The sequence below is a fragment of the Centruroides vittatus genome, unplaced genomic scaffold, assembly GCF_030686945.1.
Source record: "Centruroides vittatus isolate TY-2023 unplaced genomic scaffold, ASM3068694v2 scaffold_2520, whole genome shotgun sequence".
Taxonomy (NCBI): Eukaryota; Metazoa; Arthropoda; class Arachnida; order Scorpiones; family Buthidae; genus Centruroides; species Centruroides vittatus.
In genome coordinates, this window is record NW_027122689.1 from 813,237 (window position 1) to 830,593 (window position 17,357).

At 34.8% G+C, this 17,357-nt stretch overlaps 1 protein-coding gene across 1 annotated transcript in view; it reads right to left on the bottom strand.

Moving 5' to 3' along the window:
* Positions 1 to 1,020: 1,020 nt before the first annotated feature.
* The window catches only part of DNaseII (deoxyribonuclease II), a 35,300-nt gene continuing 18,963 nt past the window's right edge, over positions 1,021 to 17,357 (bottom strand). The window contains exons 6-7 of the mRNA XM_067285382.1: positions 9,294 to 9,553; positions 1,021 to 1,408 (exon numbers count right to left, since the gene is read on the bottom strand). Coding sequence (XP_067141483.1) covers positions 1,274 to 1,408; positions 9,294 to 9,553 — 395 coding nt within the window. The 3' untranslated portion in view covers positions 1,021 to 1,273. The remainder of the gene's footprint in view (positions 1,409 to 9,293; positions 9,554 to 17,357) is intronic.

Consider the following 17,357-nt stretch of genomic DNA (forward strand, 5'->3'; position numbering starts at 1 on the left):
GTTCAAATGTATTTTTAACCACGCAGTATTGGAGAGCTCGAATACTTTCAACTATTCGCCCAACTCGGTTGTATTCCGTTAAGCCGCGGTTGTCGTCGTTTTTTTTACAGTAATTACGGTAGAACTTGCAAATCAAAACTCGCGCGTCACTCAGTACTTATCATGCAAAAGTTTCTACGGATTCCTCCCTTTTCGCGCTTCCCACGTGGCAGTGACCCGCCGCTTCTGGGACCGTGAAGCGCCGGGGTAGCGGTTTCCGGAGCAGAATTTTTAAAAAGGAGGGGTCAACAAAATTGTTTTTCGCCCGACCCGGTTTATTAACTTTATACGACATAAATACCGCAAATAGAGTAACGCAATACGACCAACCCAACGGGTACGAAATAAATTATATACAATTTTATTTCATCTTTTAATTTCCACCAAACCGGAGGGGTTAAAGGGCTTCCCCGCCGCACCTTGGCGGATAGTTAATTATTACTGTGGTGCACTAGAGCAGGCCTGGCCAACCCAAATTGTTTCGCGGGCCACTTTGATCACGCGTAACATTACGGTGGGCAACAATTTAGGCAAACATGCTTTTAAAAAAGTAAAACAAATACAAAATGAATAAGATTTTATTGTTATACCGAGAGTTCGTACTCGCACTTGCGCATTATAACAATGACACATGCAAATTTTCATTTATTTAATTGTTTTGGTATACACATAACGGGAAACAAAAGTTTTAATAGATATATAATATCGCTTAGCGAGCCACACAATTTAACGTGACGGGCCTCGTGCGGCCCGCGGGTTGGCCAGGCCTGCAGTAGATTCGTGCGACGTGCAACAAATGAATTTGGCCGAGTTCTCTCTCTCATTTTTTTCCTCTTACCGGTATCTTAAAATTTTGGGTGCGCGATTATTCCGTCCTTACGGTCGGTAACGTTCGATAATTTCGTTTTCCCATAGAAAAAACCGGGACTTGGGCCGGTGTCGTGTGTTACTTTATAACATTAAATGATATATAAGGAGGAGTAACCGAAAATACTCTCTTTTTAATACTAGAGCTCGTTTTTACAATACGACGAGTTCGGTGGAATAACCGGATGGCCCGAATTAACACCAAAATTATACTCGCAAAAAACTTCCCGTACAATAAACTATAAAAATACATTGGTTAAAATTGCTGTTTTAACCGGTCGGCATCTTAATTTCGAGAAACGTTTACTTTTTCTTATTCTTTCCCAATTATCTTCAAATATATTCTAGAAGGTGTTTTTAAAATATCTTACATAACTGCGTCTTCGAATGGGGGAGAATCGAAGTTACAAGCTTCGAATTCGGAAATCGTCGAATCAAAAACTTTCCACACCCGTTCCGAATAAAGGCATAACGTACCGCCGCCTCGTTTCTCCTGAGACTTCTGTAAAAATAAATCATCTTATTTTTCGTGTTCTTTACCGCCGGTGTTTCTGTATTCGACAGGCTAATACGCAATCCTTTTAAGTATCCGTGGTAAGAATCCCACTATCTGCCAACTGCCCGTGTCCAGTTAGTTAGCTTTTTAATTTTTATGAATCGTTTGTTGGTGTTTGTTAGTCACTTAAAATCATTAGTTTACGGTTACAATTAAGGAATCTATTTTTACGGCTTTATTAGTGTTAAATACGATGGTTTTAAAGACGCTAAAGGTATAGACCGAATCGATAAAATAAGAGACCGAAGAGGTTCGAATATTAAGCTCGAAATGCCTACGTCTTCCGAATTGAACCAATGTCTATTGGTCGACTGTACTGTACTTCTAAATAAGTTCAAAAACATAGATGATACAGAATTATAGATATTAGTCAGATGCAACAAACTGTGTCGATTATCTAACGTAAATAAATCTCTCTCGTTTTCAATTAAGACGTAAACGAAGAGACAGTAGCGTTATTAATGATTCATCGGGTTATCATCCATTCTTAAATATCGATTTTAATCTATATTTAAGACGGAACGATGTTTCGATGTTTCTACCGGTAATAACTTTTTACAACCATCAGAAAATTATACAATGTGGAACGAATCAAACAATTTTACGGCCACTAACAAGTACGTCGAACAAATCCCGCTTTGGCCGACGATGGCCAAAGCTGGGCCGTGTTCAGTAACGCAGAATTCTTGCTAAGTCTAGTTATGCTGCAATGTTGAACTCGTTCCTAACTACTGCCTGACTCCTCCCACCACTAGAATTCTAGCTAGTTGTCAGCTTCTTTTATCTCTTTCTTCTCTATTCTTAGCTCCCTCCACTAAGCCACTTAGAATTCTGACTTAGTTACTGAACACGGCCCTGGATCCACCGAGAAAATTGTTACGGGGCATGTTTAAATCTCGTCACTTGTGGCGCTAGTGTCGATTTGACGTATACTTAACTTCCGGTAGCGAGTAAACGGTGGAAACCCAACGGAAAGTTTTAAGCCTGATGCACACATGCGGCGCGGCAAGGAAAAGCGGTGTCGCAAACGCATCTTCGCCGCGCGTCAGCGCAACCACACAAGCTGCAATACGCTTACATCACGGCAGGATGGCCGAGCGGTAAAGGTGGCAGCCTACCGCTCTGGGGGACCCGGGATCGAATCCGAGCGGGTCGAATAATCCCCAGGAATTTTTCGGGGGGTAGTCCGTTCGGATATGTCGGGCCCCGTCCCTCACCACCCGGTCGCCCCATTGTGGGCCTGGCCGAACCCATAATGGGCCTACTAAAAGAGGCCCTCTTAGTGCCCACAGGGCGGAAAGAGTTAAAAAAAAAAAAAAATACGCTTACATTTCGGCGCATGCGTTCAGTATTCTAGATGGCGAACGATACCGACACTGCCGCTATCCACGTGTTTACAAATTTTCTTTTGTACGGGTTGCTTTATTTAGCTAGAAGATTTTGTCGAAGATTCGAACGAACATTTTGGATTAGAGATATTTTCTTAGATCGAGAAAGAACTAGTGTACAAAATACGCTTATTCCTCGATTAAGATCTCTCGATAAAGAATACTATTTCGAGTAAGATTAGGTTGTTTTGTTCTTTGAATTAAATTATATATGATTATTTGTGTAGAATTTGTGTTAAATTTATTATCCTTTCCTCTTTATTCTGATGTGTATTATCTCGGTTAACCGCGTCGAACTTTCCGCCATTAAAACACCACGTGGTTGTATTTTCTCACGTGACTACCAGACGAACTGTTTTTTTTTTTTTTTTTTTTTTTTTTTTTTTTTAACTCTTTCCGCCCTGTGGGCACTAAGAGGGCCTCTTTTAGTAGGCCCATTATGGGTTCGGCCAGGCCCACAATGGGGCGACCGGGTGGTGAGGGACGGGGCCCGACATATCCGAACGGACCACCCCCCGAAAAAATACCTGGGGATTATTCGACCCGTTCGGATTCGATCCCGGGTCCCCCAGAGCGGTAGGCTGCCACCTTTACCGCTCGGCCATCCGGCCGTCACCAGACGAACTGTTATTGGCTGATAGAAACGCGTCTTGGCGGCGGTCGCCGCAAAAGATAGAATTCGACCAACTTTTGCGGCACGAGAAAAGCGGCACAAAATCGATTTCTGCGGCGAGAAAAAGTGATGCCATTCTGCCACTTTTCCTTGCCGCGTGGCATATGTGCATCCTTCTTTACAGTGGCACTTCCTGACTGTTCATTCTAACTTTGGCTTCTCTTTTCACACCGTGCAAATAATATCCATAACCATCTGGTCCATCTAAATTCTTCTTTCATCAGAAAACGCAACTTTTTCCCAGTCCTCGGTCCAGCTGGTAACAGATTTAGCCTATTGAAGTCTTTGTTCCTTGTAAACATATTTGAAATTAGGTATCGCTTTCATTTTTCGGTATTTTATGTTGTAATTATCACGAACACATCACCACACTGTCTGATGGAACACAAATTTTGGTAAATTAGCAGCTACCTGTCTGGTAATAGCTGCTAATCGTTATTTTGTAAGGAAAAATTAATTATTGTAGCTATTTCTTTGAAACTTTCCAGCAACTCGTAATTCCTTTATTTCGAATTTCGGCCTCTGAAAGTTCGCTATTTCTTGGCATAAATCTTAACAGTTTACGTTTTAAACACTAACAACGCAAGCTGTTAAGATTTCAAAAGTTTAAAATGATTGGCTGTTATAATACCGGGTGTGATGTAATAATCTTCCATTCAATTATTCATTAAAAATATATTTACATTTGTCGTCTAAACTATTCAAAATTAACAGTCCATACAATTTTCGAGTGTACAGAGTGATTTTCTTTCCAGTTTTTGTCTTTACTTCCCATTCTTGTTTTCTTATCGGATCATCCGGAAATTTACGAAATTTCTAAACTGGATGTTTTTTATCATTGGCACTGAGACAAACACCTCGTGAAGTGATGCAATAACATCAAAGAAAATTTAAAGTATAATAAAGAATATATAATGAAGTTATGCAAAATTTTATTTTAAAGCATTTACTAATAGAGATACTCCTCACTTTACGACCACTCGCCCTTACGACCAATCGAGTTTCGACCTGCACTTCGGGGAATCCCCTTTCTCAGCTTGAGTGTCGGTCAGTGTCGCATGGTGACATGCGCACTAAGCGTACTATAATAGTCTTTTTATGAATAAATTTGAAGTTTGTTGCATAATTTGTATAATTTTTCAACGATCCTATATTCTCGGCGCAAGCTCCTCGTTTATCGACCAATCCGCTTAACGACGTAGTCGTCGGAACGGAACTCGGTCGTAAAGTGAAGGGTACCTGTACAATATTGACGTTTTGAGTACGTATATACGTAATAATAGTCGACTCACACAGGAACCACGTGTCGCTCTATCGATAAGTCCCAGAATGGCAGCTGCCGCATAGAATCTCGGGAACGTGTCCTGACCTTCTTAGGGTGCGTTCTTTAATGGCGGTCGCTGTGCGTCTCCGCTACTACGGGAGTGCGCTGCTGTTTGTAGGCATTTAGGAACGACAGTGAAAGAAAGATGGCGGCGCCCGCACTATCGATAGTATCATGATGGAGGAAGCTATAATTCTAAAATATGAGCTTTTAAAGGCAAAAGAAGGTTCCCAATTGTAAAATTTAACCATAAAATGGATTATTTGTTGAAAGAGCATTCAAAATAGCCACGAAAAAAAATTAGAATGCCGGCTACCATTCGAAAAAAATTCGTAAAGATACATCACCGCGTGTGCTAACTCGCGCTTCCACAATTTCTAAATTTTCATTCATAAAACCGCATAATGGACCCGGAAACGAAACTGTCTGAGCCATGAAGGACGCCACGTTGCTTTCCACCGTAAACTACTGCTACGAGCGGCCGTTTTTGCCGTTCGACGGCGCGCACTCCCACCGGAATATAGGAACGCGTTCCGCAGGAATTTTTAAACGGATGTCGCTCGCGCAGAGTTACGCGGAGGAATAAAAGAATGCACCCTTATACAGATCTTGATCCATAAGCCCGATACTAGCGCCGCCTATTAGTTTCGAAATGTGCGCGGCCTATATTACGGGACATTCCAATTTTCAACAGGAGTATTGAGTGTTGAAGTCAACAATTTGACGTCATCAACGACGTTCCAACTCGTATACGAAGTGTTTAGTTCTCATAATTCCATTCTCAGCAAGATGGAGATTTCATTCAAATGTCACTGGCGCTAATTACGAAACGATTCTAGCCGTAGTTGTTTTTTACCACGAGATGTCGCGACTTCGTGACATCATGAAGCTGGACAAGCATAATTTATTTTAAAAACCATTTATTCTTTAGCATATTTCTCAGTCGAATTTTTTCTAGTAGATTGCTGTTGTCGTTTAAAATGTCATGAAATTTTTTGCAAGAATTTGTTAAATTATATTTCACACACAATATGGTTTTCAAAGTCAACACTTAATTGTGATTTATCAAATGCCCACACTTTATTTACAGTAGAAGAAAACGCGTTCAGTCCGGCATTAGTTCCTGGTAAGGGCAGCGTTTATTCCACAATTTTTAATGCATTATTATATGGAACATAGTTTGTTTCAAAATGATGAAATATTTCTAACCATTTGTTCTCTGTTATTTTTGCTACCTGTGACAAGTACTTATGACAAACTATATTTTAACAGTTATTTCAATCCTTCTGTATTTCTTTCTAAATAATAATAATGCTAACTTGTATTACTTTTCCTCTGAATTTGCCTTAAGTGTCACTTTATTATTGTAATTTTTTTTATTATATAATACCGTCGTAACCAAAATGAACCCCAGACCCACTGCTAGCAACAAACCGATGCGCTTACTCTCGCTAGTCGCTAGCTTTCTCTGTGCCATGTGACATGCAACGAATAAACTGTTCGCTCATTTGGATAGCCTGTGAACATGCGCTGCTCCGTTGCTGCATCTGCGTGCCCCAAACCGTTTTCTGTCGGTCTTTACCACGAACACAAAGGGTTGCATTCTTTATTTCCGATGCTCGTGCACACCTTGGTACTGATAAGTGTGATATAAAATGATCTTTACGAATCTTAAACATAAGACATAAATTTATGACACATAATTGACAAAAACTTAATCTTTGCAAAACTCTGAACTTTTTTAAAACACCGCCAGACGCGGGACAAATTGTTAAAAAGCGGGACGTCTGATCACCTTATACTACGCACTGGTTAGTGGTATGTAACTTTTTCTATTAACTTTTTAAAATAATTTTACGTAGTGTAAAGAAGTGCTTTAGAAGTTAAGAAAGACAAATGTCCACAGTGAGAAAATGATTTCAGTAACATAAAAGTATTCTTGCCAAATTCTTTTCTTTTTTAAAGTATTTTTTGGTGTTCATTACTTGAGGTTCATCCTTAACTGAAATTTTTGAGCCTTATAAAAATTTGTTCTGAAGTCATTGTCATAAATAAATTTTGTACTTTTCAATGTCAAAAAGACTATTAATTACTGCCTGTGCTAAAACTAAAAATAATGATTCATGGCATCAACTTCAATTTTCTTTCTATTAATCAACATATTACATCAAGTTTATAATTTTATATGCTATTCTATGATAATGACATGTGCTTAAATTAAAGCATTCTTTTAATCTAAACTATTTTTATATTAACTTATCAGTTTAGTGTTGCTTACTAAATTGTATGATAAAAACTAAGTACAGGTATACCTTGCCTTACGTCGGTAATTGATTCCAGGAGAGGCGACGTAAGTCGAATTTACTCGTGTAGTTACGACGTAAGTCGAAACTACGGTGGAAAACGCCAATAATGAGCACTTAAAGACCGCTAAATAAGACGACAATACAGAAACACAGATGTTTTCGTGTTTCGTTCTCTAGGATTTATGATGATTATATTAACATTTACTGTAAATGTACATATTTTAATATGATTTTATGTACTTTTAATGCTTTTCTAGTGATAATACGACTTCAATATTTGTGGCGGACGGATGTAAAGTCAAATAAAATGACTTAAACTTGATTTTTATTTTTCCATATACAGTCAAACCTGTTTTTTGTGCGGTCTTTTTCTGCGCGATTTTTATTTGTGCGATTTTTTTTGTGCGGTATATGAAAATTTCAATCAAATTGGAACATAATTGACTCCTGTAAAATTTTTAAAAACTCTATTGGTTGTTTTCTATGACATCAGCAGGTTTTTTCATTTTTTATTCAGTAAAATTTTTTTCTCATACGTTTATTTCGGTCCCCTCTTATTTTAATAGCATAAAAACCATAAATATTATGTTATATTTGAACAGATGCGGTAAGTTAGCTCCCCTCCAGCTTTAGACTGCGGGTGTGAAATTTCACGCCTTGTTAAATGAAACAACACTTCCTGCAGCTATATTTATCAAATAAAATCATTATTTAACGATTATTTTTAACTTTTTAATGTTAGATTCGTATTTAAGTGGAAATAATTAATTAATATAAAAATTAAAATTCTTAGAGGATTTTTTCCCTATTAGGTGTTGCAGAAAAAGGCCCAAGGAGTTAAAAAAGCAATTCCTAGTTATTTCGTACGGTTTCGAGTTATTTTCTACGTGAGACTTTTTTTATGCGGTCCCTATTCACCGCATAAAAAATATTTTTTTAATTGTGTTGCGAAAACTATTTTTTATAGCCACTCGTGAAGTTTCGCGCGATTTTTTTTAATGCATTTTCTTTTATGCGGTCCCTATCCCCCGCATAAAAACAGGTTTGACTGTACTTTTTTGACAAATGACGTATAATCGAGAACGACATAACTCAAGGTATACCTGTAGTAGTAATTATTAATTACTTCATAAATTATGGTTTTATTTTGTTTGCAATAATTTTTGGGGAAATTCTGTGTACATTTAGAAGAAATTTTGGATAGTGAAAATTTTTTTACCCTGCTCAAAAGTTGCATTGCACCACATTATTTCTTACTGCCTGCAGCCAGCTACACTTATTACAGCTACAGCCATATTGTTAGCAAATAAAACCAACAAGACAGCCAAGAAGACAAATTCCATGATTTTTTGACAAGTTTTGGCCAATTTCCTGACTTTTTCCAAACACTTATGAAAATCCCTGACTTCCTATGATTTTCCAGCTGGGTAGGAGCCCTGTATATAACTATATTACTTATTATTGGGCAAATTATATAAAAATGATAGTGACAAAGAAATTTAAAAATTTTAGGGGCATTTAAATTTCTTTGATACTTTCAGTATTTAGGAAATTATAAATGTTATGAAAATGCACTATTCAAACATACTTGTATTCATGCTCATGGGCAGCATAATCCTAAAGATTATCATTATCCTCCATATCCACTATTATTTGCTTTAATTTTTATTTTACTAGTAACTCTTGATACAAGTCCAAGTAATATCCTTTATTACTGGACCTCCATAATAAGACAGCCTGAGAGCTATGATTATCTTATTTCAATTTTAATATTGCATCCAAACATAACAGGCAGATGAAATATTAATTAAATGATCATTTTTAAAACTAACACAAATTTGATAGCCAAAAACTGATCATAATTTCTGAATTATTAAATGTGTTATGAGATAACATAATAAGCATTTTTGTGTGAAAATTACAAGAATTAATAAATGCTTTTATCAAAAACATTGCATCATATTCTTCAATTCTTTGTCTCAGAAAAAAATGCATCTTTGTTAGCTTTTGTTCTTATTTATGATAATTTAAAACATGACTTTAATATTTTGCTATATTATAATCATGTTTTTTTAAAATTAATTATTTAATTTATAATTTTTTAGTATCATCATATAAAAAAATACTTAAGCTTACTTACCATTCTGTTAATATCTCCAATGCAAACCCATGGATTTAACATTTTGTTTGTAATAGCCCATTTACTATGATCTCTGCTGGAATAAAATATCAAATATTTTATTTTTTCTGGTTTGTAAAAGCTTATTTTTATTTTTTTAATATTCCAAACAGAATAAGATGTGCTGCAATTAGATGGCAATGGGGTGCCACTTCCGTCCATCCACGTCTCTGTGTATAAGGAAGACTTTAAAATGGGTGCTACAAAATCGCTGTACAAATCTAGAAAAAATTATACACAAATGAAAATTATTGCAATGTTTCTTGCTTTTATTATATTAATTATTTATTTCATTCAATTCATCTTACAATATTTCAATTTTATAATCAATAGTTTTAATAATAAAAGTATGATTTAAAAGTTGAATCAAATTGTTTTACTAAAAAACTTACATATATATCTATGCATGCATACCTGAGGTATTTGTTCTAGAAAGCAATACATCAATATTTTTTAAATCTTGAATAATAAATAAATAAATTCTAATAAAAAGTATCTAAGGTATTAATAAATTTAGTGTAAAACATCAACCTTTATTAATTATTGAATGTGAATATTTCTCAAACACATTTAATTTGAAATCAATCCACTTTAAATCATTCTTTAAGGTTATGAGTTTTAGCTTAATAAATGCTCATATCAAGCAAATAAATTATTTAATCCATTTTAATACATTAATTAACAATTTATTAAATTTAGAAAATGTTCTGAATTTTTTTCTTTCATCTTATTATGTTTTAAATTCTAGATTTAGGAAAATAAAAAATTGTTCAAAAATGAATTACAAGGAAGTTTAAAGAATCCTTTAAAAGTTTAGTTATTGCAGTGAAGGGAGTCCGTCAAATTTTCAATAGTTAGAGGAGACAGGTACAATGTAATAAGGCTTTGGTTGTAATAGACATCATAACTATGAATCTAACCGGTAGGTAGTGATAATGGTGTCCTTAAATAGTTATGTTTTTAGTAGGCTTCATTAATCAAATACATGTGATCACAGACACAAGAAAAATTTACTGAGAAAACTCATGACTTATCAGTTATTTTTTCTAGGATGACTTTAATTAAGATGAAGTAAATAAAGTAATCCAGTAACATTCTTCAAAAAACAACAAGGAGCACTTACTTTTTCCCCCTAAGTCTGCCTTGAGCAGCAAATGTATTCAAATAAACACTCACTAAACCCGATAACATTAAGCCAATACATCACCAACTGCCGTAAATAATCGGGCAATACGATTATTACGATCGGGCGAGATATATACGATTAAAGATTATAAATAAATTTGGTGCTTGAGTTAGGCACCTAATGCCTACCTCAAGCACCAAATTTATTTATAATCTTTAATCGTATATATCCAAAAGTTAGCCCGATTATTTACGGCAGTTGGTGATTTACGAGCAAATGTATTCTTCATCTGATTCAACAAATGTCGAAGTTCCTGCTAAATCAACAGCTCGTCCGAATATGACCGCATCGGGAACAAACCCAATTGGATGGCATATTTTCTATATAAGAGGACAGTACCCTTACTCAAGGCTGCTATTGGTGACCCAACAGCCAAAGTCAAGCCATGCCGTGGTTCCCGATCCAAGATTCCTAGAGAAGAAAAGGTTCTCAATTCACAGGTAATATAAATCTTTTTGTAAGCTCTCTCTCTAGTGATAGGGCAAAGTGTTAGCCTGTTGTTACCTTTGATATAGTTGAGTTGTATCTTAGTCAAGTATAGCATGTTATATATCTGCTATGCTGTATAGACCTTATAGCAGAGGTGTCAAACTCAAACTACTTAAGTGCCAATTTTTTGTCTGGAGTATGACAGCGGGCCAGATATTTTTAGCTTCTGTAGCCAAACATTTTCTAAAAAGTAGCCCAAAAGTAGCCGACTCAAAAAACTCTTCTTTAATAACCCAAGATATGACAATAAATTTTAAAAAACACCATTTATACTTTTCCAGCAATAACTTTAATCATAGAACAAATATTTTCAGCCAATTTACAGGCCCGAAGCAGGTCTGTAAACTGATTCAAAAATACCGATTGCAAAACTCAAAGTACAAGAATAAACTAATTTACCATTTCAAAAACACTCATTTTATATGAAAAATAGTGTGAATTATGTGATAAATGATCTTGCAAAGACGGACTTTAATTTGAAATTCAAAAGATGAAATAGAGAAAACATAATGTAAACAAGAAATTAAACAAAAATAAAATCAATAATAATAATTATAATTATTATTATTGAATTCAACAATTTTGTTTATTAAGTATTATTTGTTTAAGTACAAAATATCACATTTATCAAGATGATAAAATATAAACAAATAGCATTATTGAATTCATGTCGCAGGCTGCAAGTAATTGTCTCATAGGCCAGTCATTGCCCGTAGGCCATATCATTGACATGCTTGCCTTATAGGCTTAGAATATACATAAAGTCGAGTCCGCATAAGTTGAAACCCGGATAACTCAACACCATCGGTTTAGTAGTCACTTTTCTGTGGTCCCGGCCGACTTACATAGGCATTAATGTTAAAAAAACTCCAATTTACTCAATACCATTTAACTCGTCACCATTGGATAAGTCGACATACTTTTGCTGTCCCACACTGATAAGTCATCACCCCCCTCCTGAAAAAATGAATTCACTCTGCACGTGTGGTCAAACTCGTTTTTTTCAGGACAGTAGTCGATTTATTTATTAATACATAATTAATATATTTAATAACATAATAATATATATATATACACATACATACATATTAACAAAAATGCCTTAACATTTTATGTATTTTTATGTATAAAATAATAACAGATAAACAAAGAGAAAATATACAATCTACATCAACGTCACACCAGAATCCAATTTTTCATTTTCTCATGCCAGAGGCATTAAGAATCCTTAGACGTTACTTGCCAACGATTGACAATTGCGAAGATGATGTTTTAAAGGCATTCGTGATCGTTGAAAAAGAAAGTCGAGACGGTTAAGTGCTCAAAACAAACAACACTAAACGAATTTTTCAGTTTTTCATCTACGGAGTAATTGTAAATGGAGGACACAATGTATTGTAAGCCAATACTACTGTATAACGCACTACTGTATGTTATTAATTGTAATTTTGTGGTTTTTTTTCCAACTTCGCTTTAGTCGTCACATCGGATAACTCGACACATTTCCACTTCCCTTTGGGGTGTCAACTTATGTGGAGTCAACTGTATTGTTAAATGAATAGTTTCATTTATATGAAAAGGATTTGTCCTCTCTCCATTCTCCCGAATCAACATGAACTCCTCCGCAACTTGATATACCCCCTCCAATTAGAATTTAGATGTTGCCACTCTGACGTTAAAGTGCCAATAGGTAGAATTGTGAGCTAAACACTAATTTTTAGCCAGTGTCAGGACTGACAGAGGCAGAGATCTTACAATCTTTAATCTCCAATAACTATCGATAAACAATCTAAGAGCCATCCTAGACAAGTGAGTGGAGTCTCACAGATCCCAATCTCACATTACTGTTCTCCATATCTGATATAAATGGTACTATGAAATTTTGGTGAAAACACCAGGTAGACATTATTAGTCAATACAGAATTGCTAGCTTTCATCAAGCTTCTTCACTAAAACCACTGGAGAAGACCAAGGGATTTTGTCAATCAATTTTGTTAATTTCTGTTCAGCTTATGAAATCAGCAACTAGTAGGCCATTAGCGGACTCAGCTAATGTCAGAGTAGATCTGATTATTATTGATGATTAAATATGACATCAATGATGCTTGTCTATCCCAATAGAAATGGATATTTTCAAAATGACAGTGCAACTGGTCATTACATTCTACATGGTATATTTTTAGATGCAGAAATAATCTAAGACATTTAAAAACTGCTTAATGATTCCACAGAAATTATTAACTTTATCAAATTTTTATCACTTTAAACTAGATTATTTTAAATTTTGCACAATGAGATGGTACATCAGCATAAAAGGGTCCTTTTACACACTGAAATAAGGTGGTTATCCAGAAAAAATAAGGAATTTTTTACATTTTCAGTTTGTGGAGTATCAAGACATTGAGAAATACAAAAAAAACCATAAAATGAAAATTTGACCAATCACTATATTTTCCCTATGTTATATTTTTTAACAACTGGGAAAGTAAAAGTATTGCACTTGTAAAAACAGTAAATGTACTGTACAAAGAAAGGAAAGAGGAAAATAAATGTCAATTATATCCTATTAATTATTGTCCATTAAACCAACTTATACTGAAAACAAAAGAATCTTTTCCATCTCAAGAAGATTCCTAACAAAATTAAGAAGCCACTTTGCTGATAAATCAATCTATGCTTTTGATTTTCCAAAAAAGTATTTTAAATTAAGTTAAAAATTATATAAATAAAATTCAGTTAGCTTTGAACATCATATATTCAGATTATTATTATTATGCACCTTTCAGTTTACAGATGCAATATACTCTTGATTATCTGTTTGTAGATTATCCATGCATGCTTATGTCTCAATAAAAATTTATGTCAGGAGTACAAATATTATCATTGAAATAAAAAAATCTGTATTGTTAACTGTTGCTATTTATAATGATATGTTGAGCAAAATAACTACTTCCAGAATATCAAGGCATAAACTAAATGGCATGACAAGTATAGCAAATATAGTCAATCCTAGAATAATAAGATTTTGCTTACATGTGTCCAATTTTACAACTTGTTTAATGTATTTACCTTAAATGAGTTGTAAAATTGCTTGAAGGAATATTTATGAATAAATGATTTATATCACAGAATTAGTAACGTTTTACAAGTAGCTGGTAACCTGTCATTCTTGCCCTTCTAGTTGTGGCTGCCTGCCATAATGTTTATCCTAATTTTAAGTCTAATGTCTTTCCCTTTGTTCTTTCTCTTTCTAGAACTTTGTCTGTTTTTAATCTCCCCTTTTAACCTTTGTAATCTTGGTCAACAAGATTCCAAGAACCATCTAGAACAATAAAATGGAAGTTACCTGAGTTGTTAAGAAAAGAGAGAGTCAAAGTTTCTACTTGTGGTCCCAACCATCAGAGAAGAAAGAAGGACTTTTTGCTTGTCTGAGAAGAGACAAACAGAATTAGGAGGGGGCTTGAAAAGGAAAGGCTGGGCTTTGGAGTGTGATTGAATGTTGGGTCATCAGCTTCAACTGATGACCCAACAGTAGTACCATGTATCAAGTGAGAGACCATCATGATGAGTTGAGAATAGAAGACAAGAAAGACAATGAAAATATATTGTGTCACTAAAAGAAAAGAAAGTAGGAAGAAAGAAAAAGAAAGGGAAATTTTATACAAAGACCTCCTCATGGACTCTCTCTTATTGGCAAGGAACAGTATTACCTTAAAGAAAATATTCCAGCTATTTTCATTCTTACTATATCTCTCTCTCTTCTTCAAGTGTCCTTTTCTAAAATCCTTCCGTTTTAGATTTTAAGTTAGTATCAGGTTTTAATTTTTTCATTGTGACACAAACAGGTCTTATTTTTAACCTTGTGGTAACCTCAAACAATCGTGACATGTAATAAATCATTGGTAACCAATTACAGCTGGAATCCTAATAAAAGATCCTGTAATCATTGTCCTGTATGAATAAATTTGTTTTGTTTTGTGTTTGTATACCAAATGTGTCATCTGGGGGGTTTTTTTTGGATCCTGCCTTCATTAGCAAAAGACATCCACTTACAAATATCACATAGCCAATTGTTTAAATTTATCACAAAGGACCATTTTCATCCTTTATTAGGACAGCTTCAGCTTCCTAATAAATTTACCATGAAAATGTTCTTTAGTGATAAATTTTAACAATTGACCACCTAAAATAAGCACATAATATAGATAATAATATGGAACCAGAAACCTATGAGGTAATATGTGACTATCATTCTTGGTTAACAATAAAGTAAAACTTGCATAAACCAGAATTGCTCCATTCTGAAGATTTTTCCCATTTAGGCTTCCATTTTACTCAGGTTTTGTCAGCAAAACCTGTCCAAGAAATTGATTATAAACTGCACGACACTAGTTTAATAAATTTTTCGGAATTTTTGATATCCTTTTTTCCCTTTGGTAATTGAAATTTTTTAGATCTATGGACAAATCAACAAAGTGTAGCTGTACGCTATACCTTTTTATTGAAAATATAGATTTAAGTTTAGTTTAATATCTTTCTTTTCCCTATCCTTTGTCTCATCCCCTTCTAGAACTTTCTTGCTTTGTCTTTCTGGTTCATTACCCCTTGGGTGGGATTGCCAATTCTGAGAAAAGGAGTACAAAAACAAAGGGTGAGGCAAGGCCCTGGAGCCGATTAACAAAGAGTAGAAACACTTTGGTCGGGACACTCAACGAGTACAGATGGACAGAAGGAAGGCTCGATATAGCTAGCATGCTAATCGGAGACCACTGAGTTGCGAAAGGGAAACTTGTACTCGAGTCATGAAGAGTAAGGGCGGAATTTGGATAGCCACCCGATCGAATTTTTAGAAGATCGAAAGTTACGTTTACCCCCAGGAACTAGTAAAGGAATTGAAGAGCTCCGACGCATAACATCGAGGTGTAATATTAACCCCAAGAAAAGAATCAGATTTGTCTCACCCAAGTCTTTAAGACCAGAAAAATCCCGGGTATTCCTTTTTTTTCCTCATTCTTCGATCTTCCATTTTCTCGTCTTTCCTTAGTTGTAGTTAGTATAAGTATTAGTTTGTAAGTTTCGGCCCGCGTATAGTTGTCACGCGCGTTGATCTTTTGTTCATTAGAATATATCGTAGCGTATGTGTGTATAGTCAATTACTTGTAGTTGTTGGGATCCAATGAACTTGTTTAGAGTGATAATAAATTACTTTGTCACATTAAGAAAACTAGTCATTTATTTGTACCTGTCGCCCTAAACTTCACAAAAGTGCTATCTATGGTGGACTGTCCTCCTCACCCATTCCTAACTATGCTACTATTTGTGCTTTTGCTTGATTGCATATACTTTCTCTTTTGTTCCACTCCAGTCTGCATTAAGCTGTTAAAAAGTTGACAGTCTTATGCAAATGCAGACTTTTGTCTGCAATAAATTGCCTGAATAAATATTACAAGTAAATTTTAATAAGTTTGCTAAAATCCAAAATCAAAGCTGGAACAGATAACTTGTAAAATCAAAACCATTCAATCATTCACACTTTTCCAGCAAATGTGCTTAATGAACAAATATACAAACGTTTTTGATTTATTTGTTCTGTGCCTGCTCACCTTTTTAATTACAGTCAAACCTGTTTTTATGCGGGGGATAGGGACCGCATTAAAAAAAACGCATAAAAAAAATCTCACAAAACTTCACGAATGGCTGTAAATAATAGTTTTCGCAACACAATTGAAAAAATATTTTTTTATGCGGTCAACAGGGACCGCATAAAAAAGTCTCACATAGAAAATAACTCAAAACCGTACGAAATAGAATTTATTGACAACAGATGTCAGCACTTGACTGCATCGTCTGGTCTATCGTCTGTTTTACATATTTTTGTCCAGGTGGTGTTTTGTTGACTTAAAAAGTAAATTATTTCATTTTTCGCATATTCATGCAATAATATTACTATAATAAGTGCATTTATGCTATAATAAGTTTATTTAGCTATAATAAGTCAACATAAGACATGACGAATCGCACGAGACTAGTCGCCAACTATACCGCACAAATTAAAAATTCGCATTAAAAAAATTGCACAAATAAAAATCGCACATAAAAAGAGCGCATAAAAACAGGTTTGACTGTATTTAAAATTTACATGTTTTGATTATTTTAATTCTCAACATCTTTCCTTTGTTCTTGTCTTCTCTTTCTTTTGTCAACGTGGGGGTTATGTTCTGAGAAACATTGAGAACAGTAAAGAGGACAATGACGAGTCCAAAAAGGAAAGAGTAACTGAAGATTCTTAAGCTTGATTTTGGAGAGGATGCATGGAAGTCCTCACAGTCAGAAAAAAACAGAACGGAAGA